Below are 15,975 nucleotides of genomic sequence, written 5' to 3' on the forward strand. Positions count from 1 at the left end.
AAAAATCAATTGTAATTGCACTTTGAAGCCGTGCAGCAGCATTAGGTACAATCGTTTTTAATAGAACCGGGCTAATCTTGTATTCCAAATAGCTTTCCCCGACTCTTTGATTAAACACGATCCAATGGCGGATTAAATGCCTTTTACAATCCAATTATTCGACGTATAACAAAATTACTTCATTTCGTAAGATTGTAAAGTTGCAAGCGACCAGAGAACTAAAGCTGAGAGAAATACGACAGAAAGAAAAAAGAGGTATTTAATGAGTTTTTGCGCCGGACGTAATTAAAACATGTCAGACAAAGCCAGTAAAATGAAGCTGAAAATTTAATATCAACTTCTCATTCAATATATACGGCTGTGCTTTTGACGACTTTTGCCCGCCAGGCACGCTCTATGTAAAATAGAGTCAATGCTTTGTTCGGATTGTTGTCACAAAGAGACTGTAGATTATTAGAATCTACAATGTCGATCTATTGGTAATTTGTAGAGCTGATGATCAGTTTTTTTTCACCGTTAACAACTTTTTGATTCCTACCTTTGTTGGAAACTAAACATTTGTAACGACATACGACTATTGAGCTGAAAAACGTGAAATCAAAACTGTCATAATTTAAGCTTAAAAACAAAATACGGTCAGAAAGTGATCGGCACGTAAACTTAGTCCGGGGGAATAAAATAGAGCTCTCAATTCTCTACGAAAGTAGAACTTTTTCCATGGCGTTCTCCGGCAAATTTTATTGCTAAATGCCGGGAGCTGAGGCAGGAGCATTTAGGAGCTCATGATTGCCCCTCTCGGCGACCTCCTAGTTTTAAAAGTACCTACTAAACTTTTATACTGTTATGGCTTGCGGCACCGTTTCATCAAAAAGTTTTACGACTGCTGCATATGTATGCACGTTCCTAGAGAAAGAACCCTTCAGCTTTATGCCCAATACTCAGACACTTTCCGTATATCAAGTCGGGTCATTTATTTCTTTCCAGACAATGTTGTTACCTGCTTTGTTCCATGTCGACTTGTTTTAGCGTATTAAAATGTATGCGCGCGTGCTAGGGATGTTATGTTGACAAACCAAGGCGATTAAATTTAATCCTGGCTTCGCTTTAATATTCGGATTCGCTCGTAAATGTAATGCACGGATTTTGCTGTTCTGTGTTGCTACGGTCACATTCTAGTAAAGCTGCAAGTTTTATCAAAGTGCTAAGCTAATCACGTCCCGAGTTTAAGTTGCTTTTACATTCTTATTTAATAACAAAAAGAATTCCCTGATTTTATTAACTTTTTAAAGTGATATCAGAAATGGTTCCAGGAAACCAGTGGTAAGAAGAGAGCTGAACAAAAAAAAAACAAAAAATTTCTTACGTGCCATGTGTCAGTCTTCCAAAACTTTGAAGTAGTCCAAGAAGTGTGCGCATTAACATTTAACATCATAATTTAATTCTGTCCTCCATCATCCTAAAATTCAGTCTAATACTACCAACATTCTCTCTTCTCATGTTTACTTCCATATTTGCACTCTCTACCATACTTGTAATATTTCGGTGAGGTTATACCACTCAAATTAACCGTCTCAAACTGCTCTGTCCAGTGGTGTTATCCAAAAAATTGTAACTTGAAAATTACAGAGTGACCAAAACAAGAGAACTACTTTTCGTGCACATCCTGTATACAGCTAAATTCACCGAGTCTGATTTAGAAACTTTTTGGTCACAAGCAATTTTTTGTAACTCTAATCGTTTTGGGGATATTTGCCAAAAACTGGTTTGGTGCACTTTTAACCAAAAAACTAATATTTTAGTTACTTTTGCGAGTTCGTTAAGGTTAAAGCACTCAAAAGAACCGTCTTAAACAGCTTTTTTCAGTGGTGTAATCCAAAAAATTCTAGCCCACCTGATACGTACATGGTGCGTCAAAACAATGATTCCATACCAGCCACAATAACGGACCATAAATGTGTTTAATAACAAGAATTCCCAGATTTTATTAACTTTTTAAAGCGATATCAGATATGTTTCCAGGAAACCAGTGGTAAGAAGAGAGAACCATAAGAGTTCAATGAGCTGGACAAAAAGAACAAAAAATTTCTTACGTGCCATGTGTCGCCAAAACACAGTGGGTGGTTTGTGATTGGTCAAAAAAAGCAGCTTTCAGCTTCCTGCTTTTCCTTGACCAATCACAACCTACCCACTGTGCTGTAATTTGCACAAATACTGGACATAATAAAACACTGGTACATAACTAACAACGATGATACAAAAACAAATTTATTCACCTTGTAAAACTCCCGTCCCACATCAGTGTGTTTACTATAACTGAGGGTTATTTTTGAACTGTAAGTAATTGTTTTTGGTGGGCCTAAGATCCGACTTATCGGCTTAAGCCTTCTCCCAAAACAAAGAAATATAGCCCGGCCTAGATTTGGAGGATTTGTTAAATGGAGCAGACCGCTTTTTTAGTCTCAGACAATCGATAATCGTCTCTTTTTCGACATCCGAAATTTGAACCTTAACGATTCGTTTGCGCATTTGTCTAGCGTTAAACAAAAAAAGATTAATTTGTTACCGGAACGACGGCTTTAAAGTAAAAGAAAGCACAAAGAACCCGAAAAATGAACGATGCTGAAATAACGTCGAACTCGCTATAATTTGATCAAATTCTTTTATTCTAAGCTTGTCGAAAGTTTTTAATTTGATTCTCCGTTAATGAGACTCCTTTGATTAATTCGACAAAATTAAGCTCCTTCAAACTTAGCATTCATAATCTTTAAAAGTACGATGGACGTTTTATACAACTCTTTTAATCAGACAAAATTAGAGTAACTGAAAATTTGATAATCTTATAAGGAAAATTAAACTAGAAGAATGACTTTACAAATCTGAAAAGTTGATGTCAACATAGATCACACTGATGACGAGCTCTCTGGTATTTTTTTTTACTGAAAAATGATTAAATTTGCTAATAGAGTTGGTCGCTAAAGTAACTGACTAGTACAAGAAACTAAAAGTAAGCAAAAAGGAAACATTTTACGAGAAAAAGAATGCTAAAGAAAAAGTGAATAAGCCAGAAGACTTGATCAATTTAGTAAACGAGAGGATAAACAAATTTAGGAAGAATAAGATTCAATAAAATTTGCAAGATATGTCAGGAGTAACATGTGGAACAATGGAAAAGATATTGATAAAAGTGCAGAATGAAAAACCATAAGGAATTAAAAACAATGACAAGGGAGAAATTGGAAAATATACAGAAAAGGCTTTGGCAGAGCAGATATGAACCAGAAAATGATTACAATATGGGTATAAGGCAAAATAGCAAGCTAAATGAAGAAAGAATGGAAACTGAGACTCTGGTAGGAACCAGCAAATTGTTGCTGATGTACTTCACCCTCTACAAGATTGCATTAGGGTGCTTTTGCCCTAAAGGGCCTCCTTATGGAGATATTCCCTAAAAACTGCGTTAAATCACAAAAAAAGACCCTGAACAAGTTCGCCAAACTTGGAAAAATATAAAAAAGTGTAAAAGAAGAAAATTGTAGAGAATTTCAGCCTCTACAGGATTGAATGAACAAAACAAGTCTTTGAGAACTAAACTAGCAGTTTGAGACAGTTAATTTCAGTGGTATAACCTCCCCGAACGTCCAAAAATAACTGAAATATTACAAGTATGGAGTGAGAAAATTGATGAAAGAATAATTTACACCGTTTTTGCATGAAATTATTCCTGAATCATTCAGTCGAACAAAATTATTTGTTCCCGGATTACCTTCCACATATTAGGGTTTAAAAATTAGTACTCAAACATTCTCTCCCAAAGTTATACATAACATAGTTGATGCATATGCAAATCTCCCGTTTACGAATGTGCTTTCCAACTTTGTTAAAGCACCTAGCAGACCTGGTCGGTTAGTTTGGTGAGCTCCTTAATCCTTTTTGCAGGCATAGTTTCAAACTATCTCGACGTTATATAAGCCGTTTTATATTCGAACGGCTCTAAAATAGAGCATTTTTGAAGTTTTAAATTGCATAGAAACAAATGCGGCCCGAAAAGCCTTTTCAAATCCGAATTGACGCTTTCAATTTGAAACGTATCGATATCCCCTAGCAATACAAAGATGATTTTCAAGTCAGAATTTTTGTGTTTTGTTTTATTTGAAATGCTAATAGAGGGTTATTCTCTCGAGTAGACTAATGTTACCTGCAACGTATGATGAATAAGAAAAACATAACATGTTTGGAGAATTACTCAGCTTGGAGGCATGCAGGAAAATAGCGTGTATTTTCGTTTGCGTGCTAAAGAAAAGCCTCACGGCTTATCGAAACTTCACACGACGGCAAAGTTGGATTGGTTCCTCCAACGTCGACGTCATTAGGCGTGCTTAGGGCTCCGAGAACAATGGAAATTACTTTAATATTCCTTCTCGGATCTTTCATGCAAGGTAACACGTTAATTAAAACCGAAAATTGAATTTACTCCTTTCTAGGTTTTTCGGTTGAACGATGGGAATTTGTAAGGAAACGTTTCGGTTTTATAATTCGCCGATAGAAAACAGGTCGATAAATCTCACTTGCGGGGTGTTAAGGGAGATATATTGAATTGTCCTTGTTTACCAGTTCGCTTGACAAATGTTCGCAACTTTGTGCCAAAAACTCTGGTATATAGATTTTCCGAGTTGGTCAACTTGAAGCGCAACTTGAATTGTCGACGTGCAGGAAATCGCTTGTTAGATGTTTCGGACGTGACCGAAATAGACTATATCACTCAAACTCCTGTATGTTGATCAGCTTTAACTTGTTTTAATAAAATGGGTGTCGTAGTTTGAAGAGTTATGACGAAAATTGCCAACTTGCTAAGCATGATTTATTTTAATGCAGTTTTGACACTACAACACAAAAGTTAACTTATGGTCCATTTATTTTCCTGTGGCGGTTACGTCATCATTTGCCTTTCTTGCCTTTCAGAAAGTAAACAAAGAGACATTTTTTATTTTTGATGTAAATTTTACAATATTTTAACGAGTATTTTGATTTAACTTGTTTTTAACTGCGATACTACGTGTGAGACTAGATAATGTGTGTGTGTTTGGGTAGTCAGTTTTGAAAATCCCACCTTCTTAATACACTTTACAACTATCAAGGGGCCCAGTGAAACATTCTGAAGGAACTAGAGTTTGTGGAACAGAAAAGGATGCCTTTTCTACTAGAAAACACTGTCACAATGAAACAGCCCATATATTTACCCCAAGAAGAGTTTTTACAAGAACACTACAAAAACCAAGTTTATTCAAGCCAGTGGTTCTCGAAGAAACATGGATATAGAGTAAAGGTGTATTTAGCAGAAGCTGACAAGGTGATTTACCTAATAATATAAAAAAGACTCTGGTAGAGGTATTAATAAGCTGCTAATACTAAATAGTTTATATTTGCCTAATTTGGAGTTTGCTTATCATGCTTTGAAAGGGTCCAAATTTAAAAAGTCCCATTGTCAATTGCTTTAAAAGACTGAACAAAAGGTGTTTGAAGCTATGGTTATAATGGTGTTGTCAAAATCCATATGCAGAGTGTTGAAAATACAAATTTCTAATAAGTTTCAGGTAATATTAGAAAGATACAAGTTACTTAATACATAAATTTGATCAAATGCCATTATTTTGCAGAATTAGCCCTTATAAATTTTGCTGTATCTTCTCTGACTGTAAGGCTAGAAACAGATGGTGCTACTGTTAAATACTTTTCCATCAGATAGTAGGTTAAATTACTATTTTAATTGTATTATTTACACATTATAAAATATGCAAATAAAATCTTTAAAAAGTACACTCAAGTTTCTTTTTTATCTAAGAAGTCTAGTTTTCTTCATAAACAATCATAAAATTAGATAATTTCTTTAACTGAGGTACCTACCTGCTCTTACAATAAATTGAACTGAAATTGAAAAAACATGTTAAATAAATCACACAACAAAACCAAATTGATATGCATTTAATGCTGGGTAAATTTACAAAAGGAAATAAATAAGCAATCTATATCACAAAACCAAGAAGCAAGTTCTTAAAACACCAACAATTCTGTTATAAGTTAAAACACTGCTTTAGGATTTAATAGTCCCCAGGATACACACATTGCCTTTCCTTTCTTGCAATTTTTATGGAATAATTCTTGAAACGTTGGTATTGGGCTGTTAATGTTCTTTCCAGGTAATTTTAATTGAATGTGGTTGTTGTTCCCAAGCCAAAGTTTGATTGGAACTTTCCGTCTTTGTTTATCCCCAAATGTTGCAAGTTTTCCAGTTTGGTGAAGAAAAATCTTAAATTCTACGACGGTCTCGCAATAACAACACTAATTAATAAACTTAAACAACCCTAAATTAAGTTTTTATTTCTTCTGTTTGTAGTTTTTGGTGTTTTTCAATTTTTAACTGTTTAAAATTCCTAACCTCAAAATGTTTAGCCGTCTGTCAGTTTGGACTGTGTCCTATGTTGCCACATGTTCCACGAGCAGATGTGAACCTGGTGTATTGTTGGTTGCAGTAATAAACGGACCGATAAATTATACAAATTTCGAAAAAAAAAGCATTTTTCTAATTTTGGCATATAAAGTGACACTTTTCAAAACTGATTAGAGTGACAAAACGTTTTACTAGTAACTAGTTACATAAAGTATCACTTTATGTGACTAGTTATGAAAAGTTCATTTCATCACTCCCTGTTTTTATGCATTTCCGTAGAAACATATGGGCGACATCCATCATAACATGTCGTTGTCACTGTTTATACAAGGTGCTATGAAAGTGAATATTTGTGTTAAATCACTTTAAAAGATGGTTTTCACAGCTTTTTGGTCAAAATTAGAAAAAATTATGTATGCAACACGTTTCGAAAATGTCTTATTGTGTAACTCATTCAAATTGTAGGACCTCGCTGCGCTCGCCCTACAGACATTCATTCGTTACACAAAATCGATCTTTTCGTAACTGGTTACATAAATAGCTATTATTGCATGCAAAACATGTGAGATTCTTAGAATGTTTTTTTTTCAAAACAATATTGTTTTCTCATTTTCATTTATAATTGCTTAATGAAAGATACATATTGTGAGGTTTAAAGGAGGAATTTGTCAATACGGCAACGTCCAAACAGGTGATTAAAAAGATGGATACCCTAGCTTGTAATAAACCACGTGCGTAAATTTCAATATGGCGGAGCACTTGATGACGTAACCGCCACGGGAAAAAAAATGAACCATACCTATGAATCCTGCTAGAGCTGAAGTGAATCTAACGACTTCAGTTGTCATTATCGATTCAGATGGTGGTTGTTTTTAAGATGGTGGAAGGAGGGTGTTTACAAAAGGAAAACTTCGTTATATTGAACGCGCGGTTTCGGATCCCGAACGCTTTAAGTGGGCCCGTCCTAATTCGTTAAAATAATATTTGGTATGCTGTTAAGGCCGCCGGCCATGCCTTGTACGTTAAAGCACTCAGACCAGGGGCGGCTCGTCGTTTTATAAGATATTTACATAGGCCTGCGTGCTCTTATGCCTTACGGTTGTTTGTCAGTAACTTTAAAAAAGCTTTTTTTTTCAGGGTGACAGCCCAGTCAAATCCGAACCTTTGTCAAAAGAAATGACAGCGTCAGTTAACACGGTAAGAGATTTTTTTTTGGTGTGCTTAACGGATAAAGTCGCGTGTTTGCGTTAATTTCCGAGTTCGGCTAGAACAAAACACCCATTCAACAAACATTAATCTAACGCTCCAACGAGTTGTAAACTGTATACACAAACCATCGAGATTCGAAATTACTACGCTATTTCCTCATCCCATAATTTAATCTTTTATTTACAAATACTTCGATTAAGTTTCCGTTCTGTGCAGCGCTGGATGTAAATCAATACTGGTCCTGTTTAATACCGCTTTCAACGCAAATATTAACTTTGCATTGCGGACTTTTACGAAATATACGTGCTGCCGCGATTCGGCATTTGTTTAGTAGGGAAATGTTCAAATGTAATTAGCGTGAGTGTGATATCGATTTTACTCGACGTGAACACATCACTATTTAGTTTTTCTTAATAGTTACGCTTGAAGATGTAAACGTTTATTATAGCTATTTATGTACAGGGTGATTCTTGTATACAAGGTGACCAAGGTGAAACCGTAAGGATGGATAATCTTAAGGACCATAATTCTGAAAATTTTACAGTAATATTTTCAAAATGACGGATCTTGTAAACATTAAGCATCCACGAGTTTTGTCACTAAATTTTTTTTGCATATAGATTACGGCTTCTATAGTTCCCAGAAAAAAAAGAAAATTTGCGGTAAAATCCCAATTTTCTTCAAAAAACTCCTCTATAAAAATCCAAAAATGTACAATGATTCATAGTAATCTTAAGAAGGTTTCAGAGGCCTCTGGCAATACAAAATGGCTGCCAGAGGCCTCTGGCACGTTAAAAACAGTTTTAGTAAGCTTAAGAAGGTTTCAGAGGCCTCTGGCAGTTCAAAATGGCTGTCAGAGGCCTCTGGCACGTTAAAAACAATTCATAGTAAGCTTAAGAAGGTTTCAGAGGCCTCTGGCAATACAAAATGGCTGCCAGAGGCCTCTGGCACGTTAAAAACAGTTTTAGTAAGCTTAAGAAGGTTTCAGAGGCCTCTGGCAGTTCAAAATGGCTGTCAGAGGCCTCTGGCACGTTAAAAACAGTTTTAGTAAGCTTAAGAAGGTTTCAGAAGCCTCTGGAAGTTCAAAATGGCTGTCAGAGGCCTCTGGCACGTTAAAAACAATTCATAGTAAGCTTAAGAAGGTTTCAGAGGCCTCTGGCAATACAAAATGGCTGCCAGAGGCCTCTGGCACGTTAAAAACAGTTTTAGTAAGCTTAAGAAGGTTTCAGAGGCCTCTGGCAGTTCAAAATGGCTGTCAGAGGCCTCTGGCACGTTAAAAACAATTCATAGTAATCTTAAGAAGGTTTCAGAGGCCTCTGGCAATACAAAATGGCTGCCAGAGGCCTCTGGCACGTTAAAAACAATTCATAGTAAGCTTAAGAAGGTTTCAGAGGCCTCTGGCAATACAAAATGGCTGCCAGAGGCCTCTGGCACGTTAAAAACAGTTTTAGTAAGCTTAAGAAGGTTTCAGAGGCCTCTGGCAGTTCAAAATGCCTGTCAGAGGCCTCTGGCACGTTAAAAACAATTCATAGTAATCTTAAGAAGGTTTCAGAGGCCTCTGGCAATACAAAATGGCTGCCAGAGGCCTCTGGCACGTTAAAAACAATTCATAGTAAGCTTAAGAAGGTTTCAGAGGCCTCTGGCAATACAAAATGGCTGTCAGAGGCCTCTGGCACGTTAAAAACAATTCATAGTAAGCTTAAGAAGGTTTAAGAGGCCTCTGGCAATACAAAATGGCTGTCAGAGGCCTCTGGCACGTTAAAAACAATTCATAGTAAGCTTAAGAAGGTTTCAGAGGCCTCTGGCAATACAAAATGGCTGTCAGAGGCCTCTGGCACGTTAAAAACAATTCATAGTAAGCTGAAGAAGGTTTCAGAGGCCTCTGGCAATTCAAAATGGCACGTAATTACAATTAACACGATGTCTAATATAGGCTTAAATAGCTGTTACATAATGATTTGTAGAATGGTACAATTAACATACAGTACAATTAGTTACAATTTATAAAAACAAGCTTTGCCACCTATACTAATCGGATATTTAGGCTACCAAACATATTTTTATGAATAACAACAATAAAAATCAGTTGAAGTATTATTAAAAGCGTCTGGCAACGTCGCATAATTCACAGAGAATAACTGATACTTGACATTATGTACGTCAACTTCAGATGTTCCTTCAATTATGAGGTTTTAAAGCATAGTTTTAGCCGCATTTTTCGTTTGTTTACTAGAAAGTTGGATGAATCACTTTCGCACTTGGTTAGTCTACGTCAATTATTAATGCATATTTTTTTCCTAAATTTCCAATAAACAAATATTGGCACTTTACGAATCGGCCACTACGGTTAGCACTAGGTTGCCAAGCATTATTTTGATTTTAAATAGCCGCAGTTTTCTAGGTTGTAGGTATTATGTAGATCATTTGGCAACATCGAACGAAGCCGATTTCCTGTCTTGTAAAGTGTGGTTCTTCCACCAAATTATTGTATATTTTAAGAATTTTTGTCGCAATTTTCTGAAGAAATTTTTTTTTGTCTATACTATATAAGTGTTAAAAAAAATAACTTAAAATTTGCGGATGCTTAATCTTTACAAGACCCCAAAGTAACATTTACAGTACCCTAAGTAGATATCGACTCACTTATTTGAAATGAAACACCCTGTATATTCTTGCATTTTTTATTCTTTGGCAAATTCTAGATATGAGATGTATATCATGTTTTCTATGTATAATGTATAATTTTATGTGAAATTTAATAATGATTTATTTAGCATAATGCTATATACGAAAATAATTACATAAGGGTATAAAAAAACTTAAAATTTAAAATACATATGCATCACAATATAATATCTAAAAAATATCTAAAATCATTGTAAATTTCGCATGTCAGAAAACGTTTTTTTCTGGGTTTTTGTATTTTGTCAAGTTAAACAGGGTTGGTTTTAAAAGTGGGTGTAGAAAAACGTCCAAAATAATGATACGGGATGGTAAAAAATTGGTCTTAAAAAATGAATTCAAAAAGTCAAGTTTTTCAAATAGTACATTTTCCTTTTTTTATTATTTTGAATTTTTGAATTCCCCGTCTAAACGTAGAGCAAGTTTGTATTATGCTACGTATTTGCAGAATTTTCACTTTTTGTTCTTGTTTTAGTTTCATTAACTAGTAGGTATTCCTGAATTGTTTTTTTTGTGTAAAAATAATAAGGAAAGACAAATAAACAATAATATAAGGGTTGTCAAATTTATACAGAACTTGAAAGAAAGTCCAAACATAAGGATTTCTAAAAATGTTGTCAAATCTAGTCAAAAATTCCACTGTAAAATATCAGCAATGTTGCCAATTCTTGTCAATAAAAAGTAGAATAATCGTTAACCAAAATTAAGTTAAGATTCGTAAAAATCTGTGTGTGTTACTAAATTTACTCAAAATACGACTTCTTTTCTAAATAAAATATAATTAAATAATACTATCAGTTTTGCCCAGTTTAAGCAAAAAGGAAATTTTACAAAAAAATGACGAAAAATGTTGCTAAATTTAGTCAAAATTAAAAATTAATAGCACAAAAATGTCCAACAATGTTGTCAAATTTAATAAAAAATCCTATGCATATAATAAAGACAAAAAAAAATGTAGGTAGTGTTGTCAAACTTTTTTCCCTAGCCTAACCACAGAAAATGCCAAAATTTTTGCCCAATTTAGTCAAAAATTCTTCCTCGGTATTTCCTACAAAAAAAGCAACTGAAAAACACAAGCAATGTTGCCGTAATCTTGTCAAAAATAAGTAGAAAAAAATCGAACCAAGAAATGACTAACATTGTTGCCAAATTCTTGTCAAGAAAATTACTCTTAGTGCTTTTAAAATCGTTTAACACAAAAACTAAAAAAAAAATACGTTTTCTGTTATCCAAAAATTATAATTGTTTTATTAGATGTTGCAAATGTCAAATTTCACACAAAATGGTAAATATCTCAAAAACAGATACAGATAAAATTTCTCGTAGACTACAAAATATGCAGGGCGTTTCATTTAAAATAAGCGAGTTGCTTCCATCCACTTCCATATACTACTATCAAATTTTCAAAATTTTGGTTTTTACGGTTTTCCCTAATGGATCTCTCTTAATATTTGATATCAGAAAAATAGATGTTTCGGTATGAAAACGGAGTTGTCCATTTAATACGATCAGAACAAGTGATTGACATATGTCAATTTTGACATCATGTTCTAGTGATTAACAAAAATACTGCAACTTTGGTAATGTAAATTATGCTGTCAGATCAAAATTAACCGATTTAGCTGACAATCAACCTGACCAAGGGAGTTATAGAGAATATAATGTCCTAATGAACATTGTAGTTTTTTTTGTCGCTCAACAAAAAACATGCTGAATGTGCCACTTGAAGAAAAACACAACTAAACGTCACATCAAAGAAATAAATGAACTCGCTATAGTGATATTGTGCCGTGAATAAAAGTAAACTAGAAAGAAAAACGAAATGTTAACTTTGTTGGGGCGTCCGTAAAATATTTCCGTGACATTTTCGCGCCGTAGAATCATTATAAATAAAAGATGCAACCGTACCGTTCCGTTTATAAATGGATTTTCCCGGTAAATACTGCAAAAAGAATTGTCTCAGCGTATTTCGTAAGAATGAACAAGAACGAAATGAAATATGACACGGTCTCGGAATTTCGCTATAATTCAATTTCCTTTTAAACGGGGGGGTACAACAATGAGCCGTTGCTGTGAGAACGGCCGAAATGAGATCTATACGGACCGAGTTTTATTATAACAAGGCCCCGTTTGCAATATTTAGTGTATTCCTCCGAGGTACCATCTGACGGAACTGGGTCGACAGTGATAAATGTCCTCCTTCTGCATTCAACACGGGAAATGAATAATGTAATGGCCAAAATATCCCGAATGTCACGAAAAACCGTAAAATGAAAGATCTGTTTCGGTTCCGGCGGTGACGAAAACGAATACCAGTTTTCCGAACAGAAGGGACCAAAACCCAAACAGAGATTTGACCTTGTAACGGAGGACCACTTATTTCCTCGTTTACTTAACAAAAAGTGCCTTATTACTACCGAAACGGAAACGGAAGACCACGCAAAAGTCATTAATATCTCGTTTGCCAGGAAAAAATGATATAAAAGCCCTCTATCTGCCAGATCTAATTACATACCAAATAGGAGGCTTTATTAATGGGAAAAAGGCACGAACGCTCTGACCGAAAACTCGAAAAAGATGTGTTCTCCAGATGTTTTCAGAGTAATGACCGGGCAAATCGACTGGAACTCACATTCTTATCACTTTCAGTCGTTTACCTGGTATAAACGGTAAATGACTAAGAATGAGATACACGTATCGATATAATACCTAAATATACCAGAGTGATTTTTTTTATGTATAACAATGTCGGTTAACTGAATATTTAACCTTTGTAAGCTTGAAAAGATAGTCAATTAGATTTTTTTTTCCCATTTGACGTAGGTACAATGAAGGGAACTTTCTTCAAGCTGTAAAATATTGCTTCTAAGTAGATAGATGCAGATGAATAATTCCTAATAATAATAATGCTTTAGACAGGGTGTCCCAAAGATTGAGAAATACATCCGGCAAACTGATGTTTTTTGAACGAACTCATAGTTTACATATTACTGCTTAATCTTGACTCATTTTGAGGTTTATAGGCATTCAAAATGGTCTTAGAAGCTTCTTGAAATTTAAAACAACTTTGGGAAGGTTTAAGGCACTTGTAGAGGCTTCTGCCACTTTTTAGAAGGATCTCAATTGCATTTAGAGGTTTATGAGACTTTCAGGATAGTCATAGAAGCTTCTGACAATTTAGAACAACGTTGGAAGGTTTAAGACACTTGTAGATGCGTCTGGCACTTTTTAAAAGATTTTCAATAGCATTTAGAGGTTTATGAGACTTTGAGGATAGTTCTAGAAGCTTCTGGCAATTTAGAACAACTTTGAGAAGGTTTAAGACACTTGTAGAGAAATCTGGTACTTTTTTAAAGATTCTCAATAGCATTTATAAGTTTATGGGACTGTCAAAATGGTCTTAGATGCTTCTGGCAATTGAAAACAACTTTGGGAAGATTCAAGACACTTGTAGAGGCCTCTGGAACTTTTTAAAAGATTCTCAATAGCATTTAGAGGTTTATGGGACTTTCAAAATAGTCTTAGAAGCTTCTGGCAATTTAAAACAACTTTGGTAAGGTGTAAGACACTTTTAGAGGCTTCTGCCACTTTTTAGAAGATTCTCAATTGCATTTAGAGGTTTATGAGACTTTCAGGATAGTCCTAGAAGCTTCTGGCAATTTAGAACCACTTTGGGAAGATTTAAGACTTTTGTAGAGCCTCTGGCACTTTTTTAAAGTTTCTCAATTGCATTTAGAGGTATATGAGACTTTCAGGTTAGTTCTAGAAGCTTCTGGCAATTTAGAACAACAGTGGGAAGATTTAAGACACTTGTAGAGGCCTCTGGTACTTTTTTAAAGATTTTCAATAGCATTTATAAGTTTATGGGACTGTCAAAATGGTCTTAGATGCTTCTGGCAATTGAAAACAACTTTGGGAAGATTCAAGACACTTGTAGAGGCCTCTGGAACTTTTTAAAAGATTCTCAATAGCATTTAGAGGTTTATGAGACTTTCAAAATAGTCTTAGAAGCTTCTGGCAATTTAAAACAACTTTGGTAAGGTGTAAGACACTTTTAGAGGCTTCTGCCACTTTTTAGAAGATTCTCAATTGCATTTAGAGGTTTATGAGACTTTCAGGATAGTCCTAGAAGCTTCTGGCAATTTAGAACCACTTTGGGAAGATTTAAGACTTTTGTAGAGCCTCTGGCACTTTTTTAAAGTTTCTCAATTGCATTTAGAGGTATATGAGACTTTCAGGTTAGTTCTAGAAGCTTCTGGCAATTTAGAACAACAGTGGGAAGATTTAAGACACTTGTAGAGGCCTCTGGTACTTTTTTAAAGATTTTCAATAGCATTTATAAGTTTATGGGACTGTCAAAATGGTCTTAGAAGCTTCTGGCAATTGAAAACAACTTTGGGAAGATTTAAGACTTTTGTAGAGCCTCTGGCACTTTTTTAAAGATTCTCAATTGCATTTAGAGGTTTATGGGACTTTCAAAATAGTCTTAGAAGCTTCTGGCAATGGTAAGGTGTAAGACACTTTTAGAGGCTTCTGCCACTTTTTAGAAAATTCTCAATTGCATTTAGAGGTTTATGAGACTTTCAGGATAGTCCTAGAAGCTTCTGGCAATTTAGAACAACTTTGAGAAGGTTTAAGACCCTTGTAGAGACCTCTGGTACTTTTTTAAAGATTCTCAATAGCATTTATAAGTTTATGGGACTGTCAAAATGGTCTTAGAAGCTTCTGGCAATTGAAAACAACTTTGGGAAGATTTAAGACACTTGTAGAGGCCTCTGGAACTTTTTAAAAGATTCTCAATAACATTTAGAGGTTTATGGGACTTTCAAAATAGTCTTAGAAGCTTCTGGCAATTTAAAACAACTTTGGTAAGGTGTAAGACACTTTTAGAGGCTTCTGCCACTTTTTAGAAGATTCTCAATTGCATTTAGAGGTTTATGAGACTTTCAGGATAGTCCTAGAAGCTTCTGGCAATTTAGAACCACTTTGGGAAGATTTAAGACTTTTGTAGAGCCTCTGGCACTTTTTTAAAGTTTCTCAATTGCATTTAGAGGTATATGAGACTTTCAGGTTAGTTCTAGAAGCTTCTGGCAATTTAGAACAACAGTGGGAAGATTTAAGAGACTTGTAGAGGCCTCTGGTACTTTTTTAAAGATTTTCAATAGCATTTATAAGTTTATGGGACTGTCAAAATGGTCTTAGAAGCTTCTGGCAATTGAAAACAACTTTGGGAAGATTTAAGACTTTTGTAGAGCCTCTGGCACTTTTTTAAAGATTCTCAATTGCATTTAGAGGTTTATGGGACTTTCAAAATAGTCTTAGAAGCTTCTGGCAATGGTAAGGTGTAAGACACTTTTAGAGGCTTCTGCCACTTTTTAGAAAATTCTCAATTGCATTTAGAGGTTTATGAGACTTTCAGGTTAGTTCTAGAAGCTTCTGGCAATTTAGAACAACTTTGAGAAGGTTTAAGACCCTTGTAGAGACCTCTGGTACTTTTTTAAAGATTCTCAATAGCATTTATAAGTTTATGGGACTGTCAACATGGTCTTAGAAGCTTCTGGCAATTGAAAACAACTTTGGGAAGATTTAAGACTTTTGTAGAGGCCTCTGGCACTTTTTTAAAGATTCTCAATAGCATT

At 34.8% G+C, this 15,975-nt stretch overlaps 1 protein-coding gene across 5 annotated transcripts in view; it reads left to right on the top strand.

Annotated features, from left to right (window-relative positions):
* The window catches only part of LOC145724137 (uncharacterized), a 193,424-nt gene that overhangs the window by 68,483 nt on the left and 108,966 nt on the right, over positions 1-15,975 (top strand). For all 5 annotated transcript variants that reach the window (XM_081972241.1, XM_081972239.1, XM_081972240.1 and 2 more), the window contains exon 2: positions 7,583-7,642. In XM_081972241.1, coding sequence (XP_081828367.1) covers positions 7,622-7,642 — 21 coding nt within the window. In that variant the 5' untranslated portion in view covers positions 7,583-7,621. The remainder of the gene's footprint in view (positions 1-7,582; positions 7,643-15,975) is intronic.

This window comes from Ips typographus, linkage group LG2 (assembly GCF_016097725.1).
Source record: "Ips typographus isolate SLU linkage group LG2, UJ_Ityp_2.0, whole genome shotgun sequence".
Taxonomy (NCBI): Eukaryota; Metazoa; Arthropoda; class Insecta; order Coleoptera; family Curculionidae; genus Ips; species Ips typographus.